The 9,052-nt window shown below is 36.1% G+C and overlaps 2 protein-coding genes across 2 annotated transcripts; one reads left to right on the top strand and one right to left on the bottom strand.

The window, feature by feature from the left end:
- The first annotated feature begins 2,838 nt into the window (after positions 1-2,838).
- LOC148581926 (protein FAR-RED ELONGATED HYPOCOTYL 3-like) lies at positions 2,839-3,915 on the top strand. The gene is made up of 2 exons (XM_088495935.1): positions 2,839-3,711; positions 3,799-3,915. The coding sequence occupies exons 1-2, from the start codon at positions 2,839-2,841 to the stop codon at positions 3,913-3,915; spliced, it is 990 nt and encodes a 329-aa protein (XP_088352061.1).
- Positions 3,916-4,892: 977 nt separating this feature from the next.
- On the bottom strand, positions 4,893-6,208 carry LOC148581925 (uncharacterized). The gene is made up of 6 exons (XM_088501266.1): positions 6,138-6,208; positions 5,801-5,927; positions 5,576-5,710; positions 5,316-5,428; positions 5,152-5,245; positions 4,893-5,066 (listed from the first exon to the last, which is right to left on the bottom strand). The coding sequence occupies exons 1-6, from the start codon at positions 6,206-6,208 to the stop codon at positions 4,893-4,895; spliced, it is 714 nt and encodes a 237-aa protein (XP_088357392.1).
- Between the last annotated feature and the right edge of the window lie 2,844 nt (positions 6,209-9,052).

Raw genomic sequence — 9,052 nt, 5'->3', positions numbered from 1 at the left:
ATTAGTTTTGTTTGCTTCTGCGAGTTTTAAACGCTGGCTTTTTCTGTCGTTTCGGTGTTAACTGTTTGTTTAATTTTTTGGTTACCATGTGTGGTTTCACAGGGGGCGCGGCGGAGGTGACAGCTATTTCCACTAGTACAATTTTGACCACGCGGGTTTAAAAAGAAATTTTGACAAGGATCTATTTGCAAATTTACCTGCCAGTTTTTATCCAACATCCAATAATCAATTTCGTTCATTTTTTTTTATTTTAGCCCAGAGTAAATATTTAATTCCATACGAGGGTATTACAAAACGGTTTCCTTATACAATTAAGTATTTTTGTCGATTAAATATAATTAAATTAGTCCAAACTCAATAAAAATTATTTCAGTGAGCATAAATTACATATTTTTTTATTTTTTATTTTTACGTATTTTTTTTATCGTTATTTTTTATTAGTGCTACTGATGCTAAAGAAAAAAATAATGATAATGATGACGACGACAATAATGATGATAAGAAAGAGAAAGAAAGAAAAATTTTAAATTATGCATAATTTATTAGAAATAGTACTAAAATTTTTTACAGAAAAGCTCTGCATACAAGCCCTGATGACTTGTATGGTTTACAAGTTCATTAACAAATAAAACCCCAAAACGCGCTCCAAGGGTTACGTTGTATACACGCGCTATATAGAGATCCCGCGTATATCTAACTACCAAATTTAAAAGATTTGTTTCCTTCTTCGTTTTCGTTATTTGCAGATTTGCTCGTTCTTCTTCTCGCGAAGCTTCCCCTGGTTTCTTCGATCGTTCTTTTCCCCTCCTTTCTCACTCGTTTCTTCTTCGTCATTTACGTTAGTTCCTCTCTTTGTAACTCCAGCTTCGTTTTCTATTTGATTTTTTATTTTCTGAAATCAAAGCTGAATCCAAGCGAAGTGGATTATGAATTTGAATCTAACGAAGTTCCTGAGGTTTGATTTACATAGGATTACTATGAATTTTGTTGCAGTAATTTGTATAGCATTGTGTAGGTGAATAATTCGTGAACATTGACTGTCAAAATAATGCATGAAGATAAATTTGTGGATTGAATATAATGTATTAGTTTTGATTAATTATCTGGAATTTATAGCAGACGATCAGGTGTAGATCAAAACTTTTTTGGGTGTATTTTTGCAGGAAGTGTGGGTGTATTTACAGTTTACTGCTTTTTCTGTTATTTTAACTGAGTTGTTGTTGTTCGGGTGTATTATATCAGACATGATTGTGTGTGTTTTTAGTTTTTGACATGGTGTATTCTGCAGCCTGTGTATTTTCAGTTTATGGCTTTTATTGTCATTTTAGTTGAGTTGTTGCGATTCGGGTGTATTATATCAGACATGATTGGGTGTATTTTTAGTTTTTGACATGGTGTATTCTGCAGCCTCTCTCTGTTGTTGATGACCAGTTTGTTCCGAAGGTTGGAATGACCTTTACCACCCTTGAAGATGCTGGAAAATTTTACAGGAACTACGCCAAGGCTGTAGGTTTTTCTACAAGAGTTCGGGGCATAAATAGGAAGGGAAACAAGATTAAGAATCAATTGATTACATGTAGCAGAGAGAGAAAATGGAAATCTAAAATATCTCCGACCGAGAAGACTAATCCGACAGCCGATTTAAACTGTCCTGCAAGAATTTATATACACACATTGAAGGATGTCGGTGCTTGGATCATTTCAAAGGTTGTGTTGGATCATTCACACCCCTGCTGTCCAAGTAAAGCAGAGATGCTCAAACAGCACAGGGAACTAAGTATGCCCATTCGTCGTACAATAGAGAATAACGAGGAGGCCGGTATCAGACCAAGCAAAACCTACCAATCATTTGTTGCGGCTGCCGGGGGTCACCGCGAGTTAAATTTTATCGAAAAGGATGTGAGGAATTACATTACCAAGGAAGTGCGGAATGTTTCCGAACAAGAAGATGCAAAGAAATTCGGGAAATATTTGTTAAGAATGAAAGAGAAGAATCAGAATTTCTTTTTTGAGCTTGAACTCGAGGAGGATAAATCGATTAAGCTGGCTTTTTGGGCTGATGCAAGAAGTAGAGCTGCCTTTGAGTATTTCGGAGACGTTATTTCATTTGACACCACCTACAATACAAACAGGTAACAAACTACCCCTGTTTATGATGCTAAATTAATGTATTTTTATGAATCCGCAGCAGAGGTGTATATTGGCTGTTTTTTTGGGTGTATACGAAGCATTTGTTGGGTGTACCTAATGATTTTTCATTCTGCACTATGGTAATTTGTTTCAGGTATAATTTGGTTTGTGGTTCTTTTGTCGGGGTGAATCACCACGGTCAGTCAACACTTCTCGGATGCTCTTTGATGAAAAACAAAGAAATTGAATCATTCAAATGGTTATTTTAATGTTGGCTTCGTTGCATGGGAGGAAACGCTCCGAAAGGGTTTCTCACCGATTAATACGCATCAATGAAAAGGGCTTTAGAGGCCTGTATGCCAACAACAATTCACCGTTGGTGTATTTGGCACATCATGAAGAAGATACCAAGCAAATTAAACGGGTACAAGGGACATGTAGATATTGAACAAGAAATGAGCCAAGTTGTTTGGAACTCTCATAGCAAAGACTCATTCGATAGGAATTGGAATGATTTTCTACTGAATTTTGGTCTTGTGGACAACAAGTGGCTTTCAGGTAATGTTTGTTAAAAATCTGCAGCAGAGGTGTAAATTGCATGTTTTTTCGGGTTTATTTATAGTCTGTGTTTGGGTGTATTCTACAGATCTGTATGAAGACCGTCATATATGGGTTCCTATCTATCTGGATCACCACTTCTGGGCAGGGATGAGAAGCACACAAAGGAGCGAGAGCATGCATTCATTTTTTAACAAGTTTATCACCCGAAACAGCTCGCTTATTCAGTTCGTCAAACAATACGATAATTGCCTCGGAAGCCGGGAGCAAGCAGAGAGAGAATCAGATGCTGCAGATTTTCATACGGTCATACCGTGTGCAACCAAATCCTCCATTGAAGCTCAGTTTCAAGATGTGTACACTCATCAAAAGTTTAGGGAAGTCCAAGTGCAATTCAGAGGAAAGGCAAATTGCATCACCAGATTAACGAATTCCGCTCTAGGCTATTCAGTATACGAAGTCGGAGAACAAGTTTTCAGCTCAATATTCAACAAGTTTGTGGTTACTTACGACTCAGTTGCAGTCGAGGTAAAATGCCAATGCTTATTATTCGAGTCGAGAGGGATACTGTGTCGTCACGCACTAAGCGTGTTAAGCTTTGAACAAGTAAGCCAAGTGTCACCGAGATATATACTGGAACGATGGAGCAAGAAGGTAAAGAGGCGACACACACACATCAAGAGCAGCCACGACGAGCCATTGTTGGAGCCAAGAAGCAAGAGGCTTGACCAATTGGTTTTTCGTTCGCAAAATATTTGCGAATTTGCATCCAAATTGGAGGAGCTGACTGCAATTCTACACCGTGTGTACGATAATGTCATGGCTGAGATGGAATCATTAAAAGCCAAAAGGAAGGGGACATCTTCTTTATCCCATGAAGACGCCAACTTGGAATCCGTTAACGAGCTTCAAAGCCTGCCAAGGATTCGAACAAGAGGACGTCCAAAAAATAGGCTAGGTTCAAAGTTGGACAAACAGATTGCAAATGCCACAAAGAAGAAGAAAACGAAAGTTTTAAGCGAGGTAAAAGTAATGTTCTTTAAATTTGTGGTGATTGAGTTTATTTTTCTCGTTAATAGTTTAACTAATATGTGAGTTTCTTATATTCAGATAAACTTGTTTGATGCTGCATCAGTGGTGCATTCAAATTCCAGCCAATATCAAGGACATGTTATGAATTATCAGTTCAGGGTACCAGGAGTAGGGGATAACTCTTTGGGTGTATAGTTACAGAATATGGGTGTAAAAGCACTATTCTTTTGGGTGTATTTTTGTGAATTTTCTTGTGATTCACATTCTACATATAGGTACATATATATAATATTAGGTAGCGTTTGGTGGAGAGACAGAGACTGAAAGACTGAGACTGAGAGACAGAGACTAAGAGATAGAGACAGAAATAAATCTCAGTATTCAGTTTGGTGCAAAATGAGAGACAGAAACTAAAACAAGAATGAAACTCTAATTTAATTTGTCCAAAAGGTAAAATTGGAATTAATTAATTGAAATAAGTATATTTTAGGTATAAAATGTTATTAAAGTTTCAGTCTCTGTTTCTAAAAATTTCAGTCTCCTGTGTCCTCATTTTTTGGAGGTACTGAAATACTGAAATTTTAGGGACAGAGACAGAAATTTTAGTACCAGTCTCTGAACCAACAAACATGATACTGAGTCTCAGTCTCTCAGTCTCTGTTTCAGTACCTCAAAACAAACGCTACCTTAGGGTTCAGGGTTTTAGGGTTTACAGGTTAGGGGTAAGGGTTTATGTTTTAAGTGTTTAGGGTTCAGGGATTTAGGCTCAAAGCATCAGGGGGATAGATTTCAAGGTGTATATTCAACTTTGTTTGGGTGTAAAAAATCGCAGGTTATGGGTGTATATTTGATTTGATGTTTTTCTTCATATTATAGTACCTGTAATTCATACACTTTGAATACAGCACAGACAGTTTAACAGCACAGACAGTTTGGGTGTATATTTAAGTAATCTTGGGTGTATATTAAACTTCCGTTGGGTGTTAAAGTTTATAATTTGTGTTTAGATCTGCCTTGATGTTTTCCTTCATATTTAACCACCTGTAATACAGAGCTTTTGAATACAGCACAGACAGTTTAACTATGGAAAAAAATTTCATTGAATAGAAGTTGCTTATAAATGGCAAATTTTTACAGCATTTGTTCAATTTACAAACTAGCTAGCAGTTAGATTACTTAGTTTCTATATCAGTAGAATTTATCTGACAAAATGGACTCAATAATACTGAGGATGGCTTGGACAGTCTTATTGCATTACTCGCTCTAATTGCTTGATCTCTCTCTTTATTCATTTCACTGAATAGTATCCGCGAAGCATATTCTACTCTATAGTGGTCCACCTCGTCCTACAATTAAAAAGTATATTCTGTTTAAACAACAATATTATTTCAGTAAAGTAATACAAAGTTATATAGTTTTAAAGACAGTTACCTGTGGCCAATTATCCCATTCATACTTCGCCCTTTTAATGTTTTCGGGCTCAATTAACTCAAGCCACTTCATAACGTAAATAGCACAGTCATAGCTGAAAACGAAGAAAATAAATTACAAATCTCATTTAGGAAAGTTTAATATTCAGAGTCACAAATTTATACCTTGATTTTTGGCCTGAGATATTAACGTATGTTGATTTAATTTCCAACTCATTCTCCTTTTTCTTCAGAGGTGCCCCGCCGGCATATGCTCTCATTCTTGAAATTACATATCCCTTAAAAAACAAAACAAATTAGTAATACACCCGAATAAAATACACCCAAAAGAGAACATACTTACACCCAAAGCAAAACATACATAAACCTTATATTGAATTGAAATACACCTATCTATTAAAATAAAGAACACAGAGCCAACTTACAGTGAATTTATTAAGCTGCTTTCTCTCATTGCTTGGAGCTTTCTTGTGTAGCGGGTCAAGTATATAAAATCTTCGCTTTGTTGTATCAATCACCCATAACCACCAATGGCCTGAGTAGCAAACAGGTGCAAAAATCTGAAGGATTGCCACATATCAACAGTGTGTTATTTTATTTGGCATATAAGTAAAGAACGGTACTAACAAATTTTACAAATGAAAACTTACATATCGATGCGAAGTTAATTTTTTTGCATCTATGAAGGGAATAAACATTTGGTAGTCTTCCACCTTGAATTCTTTATTGGTTTTAGGTGATATGAATTCCCCGTTTGGGTGCTTCGAAACGGCCATGCTCTGCAACAATTGTGAAACAACAAATGAAATACTGAAAATACACCCAAGTGAATACTTTAAATAAACCCAAATGACTACACAACTTACACCCAATTGAACTTAAAAAATACACCCAAATGAATACAAAAACAGACCCATTGATCAGAGAATATACACCCTAAGAAATACAGAAAATACAGCCAAAATTCTTAGAAGTGACACTTACCACAATATCAGGGGGAGACAGTATACTTGTTCTTGAAATCTTTTATCATTTTTCTGGTTGAGGATGAGGCACATGGCAGATACAATCTAGAAATATATGCTAAAATCAATTTACATTAATAAACATTGCAGTTAACTTTGGTGTTAAAACATTAATATTATTCTAATATTACCTCAGATTCTATATAACTTCCTGCCTGGAGCGATGCAAGGTGCATTCTATTCAAAATGTATTTATCTTGGGCAATCAGAGTGCACACGTTGTCAAACTCGTTAGTACTGCCATCTGCGTATGTCTTCACTCGCGTCCCCCAGATGTAGCGATTCTCTTTCATATCACCCGTATTCTGATTTATTCCCGCAGGAGTTTCAAACTTCCCAGAACTTTCTCCGCCAGTCTCCTTTTAAATTTGTGGACTTTTACTTTCTTCTTTCGCCGCACTGCTTGCTATTTTTTGTACCAAATCCTCTAATTGTTCTAGCAAATTTGCAGTTTCTGGAGTTTTCGCCCTGTCTGCTTCCTGCGTTGACGCTCCCTCCTGCATTGCTGCTTCTTCTTGGCTTGAATCAGTGAAGCCAAGGATGAATGATGGCATTGAAACTGTTTTAGGAACATACGATGCTGTCTGTGCCATCATCATCAGGGCAGCAGCGTCTTCTGTGGCTAGATAACTGCGTGATCATGTATAACGTATTATAAGAGTAAGAATATACGGATGATAAGTAAAGATTGATTTTAGTCTGATGAACTTACCTTTTAGATGGAGTTGGGGGAAGCGTGGGTGTGCTTTCTTCAAGTTTTTGGGGGGGGGGGTTCAGGAATGCTGCACGGCACATAAAATTAATCATGACATAAAAAAAACTATTCAGGAACAATATACACCCAAACTGTAACCCAATATACACCCAAAATGTAACCCAATATACACCCATACATTGATTTTACTCTAATGAACTTACCTTTTAGATGGAGCTGGGGGAAGTGTGGCTGTGCTTTCTTCAAGTTGTTAGGGGGGTTCAGGAGTGCTGCACGGCACATCAAATTAATCATGACGAAAAAAAACTATTCAGGAACAATATACACCCAAACTGTAACCCAATATACACCCGAACTGTAACCCAATATACACCCAAACTCAAAACAAATATACACCCAATACTATTTCTTACGTTTTTGTAGTTCCTTCAATTTGTAGCAGAGGGGTTGGTTGAAATTCTGTCTCAGGTGTTTCTTCAAATTCTGGCACGGTGGTTGTTTGGGACACTGGCACAAAAACTTGAATCGGAACTCTAAACAAGAAGAAAAATGAAAGGTTAACAACGCCTTTGAAAATAATAAGGTTATAAGGTTGAAATATTCTTGAAAAACTCACATTGCAAGCGCTTCCGACGGTGTCTCTTCCCTCACAACCATTATATTCGAATCAGCTGGCTCACTGGCTGACTCTTGAACCAGACTCAACCTAAAATACACCCAAAGAGAGTCAAAAAATACACTCGAACAATTCAAAAGGAAGACATGCTTTGTTTTTTGAGAACTTACATACTTGCAATTTTTGCTTTTTTTTCCTGCCTTTTTTTCTCGAATAAAATAATAAAGGGCTTTTTTTTCTAAAAAAATATATACGGAATTAGAAGTAGAAGGTAATAAAAGAACAAAAGTAACGGTTATTTGAAAGAGAAATTACATGCTATCTGCAAGCCTGTTTACACTACTTTGTTCTGTATGTCCTTGAGAGGAAGGATCATCACTTCCCAAGTTCACGTCCGGTATTCTAAACAGATTTCATGTTATTCAGACAAAATATGATACACGTAAATCATGATAAAAAGATTTTATTAAATAAAGCTTCTTACGTTTCAGAGGAGACATAGCGACCTTCTGTCGATCGCATGTCAGCTTCCTTCTCCCTGCGAAACAAGAAAGAATTATTAGCAAAGAAAACACACTAAAATCTGAAATATACACCCCAACAAGACATACCGCTCTGCAACAGATTTTTCATTGTTTTCCCTTAACAATTCATCTAGATCTTCACTTCCTGTTTCATATCTCTCACTACATTCATAAAAGAAGATGTTAACAAAAATAATTATGATGATAGATGGTAATATAGCTTACGAAGTACTGTACCCATCATAGGATTGATCTTCTTCAGGAGATGAATGCTCAACAACAATCTTTTTCTTTTTGGATTGTGTTCTGGGTGGAAAAAACAAGTATGAATCAGAAATAAAAAATTAATTTTATCACAGAATATTATCCAAAGAAGTGCTTACTTTTTTTGTGTTCTTTGTGTCTTTTTCTTTTTTTTTTTTTTGGCTTCTTCACCGGTGATGATTCTTCGCTTCTATAAGTTAATAAGAGACACTTCAGTTAATACATGAAACCTTGATAATTAAGCCAAGAGAAAGGAGTAATAATTTCAGAACATTACTCATCAGTTGATTCAGATTCTGAATCAGAATCTGAATCCTCTTGACTCTTCTTCCTTTTTTGGAGTCCATTCTGGAAAGCAAACAATCATTATTTAGAACATACTAAAGATATAAAATACACCCAAATGAATGCACAAGATACAACCAAATGAATGGACAATATACACCCAACACAAAAAACGAAATACACCCAACTTAATAAACAACATACACCCAAGTTGATAAACAAAATACATCCAAATGGTTCCACAAAATACACCCAACTCGATAAAAAAAATACACCCAAGTATGGTACTTACTTTTTTCCTTTTTTGCTGGGTTGTTTTCTTGGTGAATCCTCTGAGTCTTCTTGAGTCTCAGACTCAGAGGTAGAACTGTCACTATCAGTTGTTTCTGTCTCCGAAGACGATGTTGAACTTGCCTTCCTTTTTTTGTTTTTTTTATTTCTTGTTTTTTTCTTTTTTCTCTATTTTTTTCATT

This window comes from Arachis ipaensis, chromosome B10 (assembly GCF_059453495.1).
Source record: "Arachis ipaensis isolate K30076 ecotype BB chromosome B10, ASM5945349v1, whole genome shotgun sequence".
In the NCBI taxonomy this organism is placed as follows: Eukaryota; Viridiplantae; Streptophyta; class Magnoliopsida; order Fabales; family Fabaceae; genus Arachis; species Arachis ipaensis.
The sequence above is the reverse complement of the archived record's forward strand: the minus strand, read 5'-3'. Positions and strand labels throughout refer to the sequence as shown.

Coding starts and splice junctions, on each gene's coding strand:
- LOC148581926 (XM_088495935.1), top strand. CDS start 2,839: ATGAGAAGCACACAAAGGAGCGAGAGCATGCATTCATTTTTTAACAAG. Junction 3,712..3,798: donor AAACGAAAGTTTTAAGCGAG/GTAAAAGTAATG, acceptor TCTTATATTCAG/ATAAACTTGTTTGATGCTGC.
- LOC148581925 (XM_088501266.1), bottom strand. CDS start 6,208: ATGTGCCTCATCCTCAACCAGAAAAATGATAAAAGATTTCAAGAACAA. Junction 5,928..6,137: donor TACTGTCTCCCCCTGATATT/GTGGTAAGTGTC, acceptor ATTGTTGCAGAG/CATGGCCGTTTCGAAGCACC. Junction 5,429..5,575: donor AGCAGCTTAATAAATTCACT/GTAAGTTGGCTC, acceptor TTGTTTTTTAAG/GGATATGTAATTTCAAGAAT.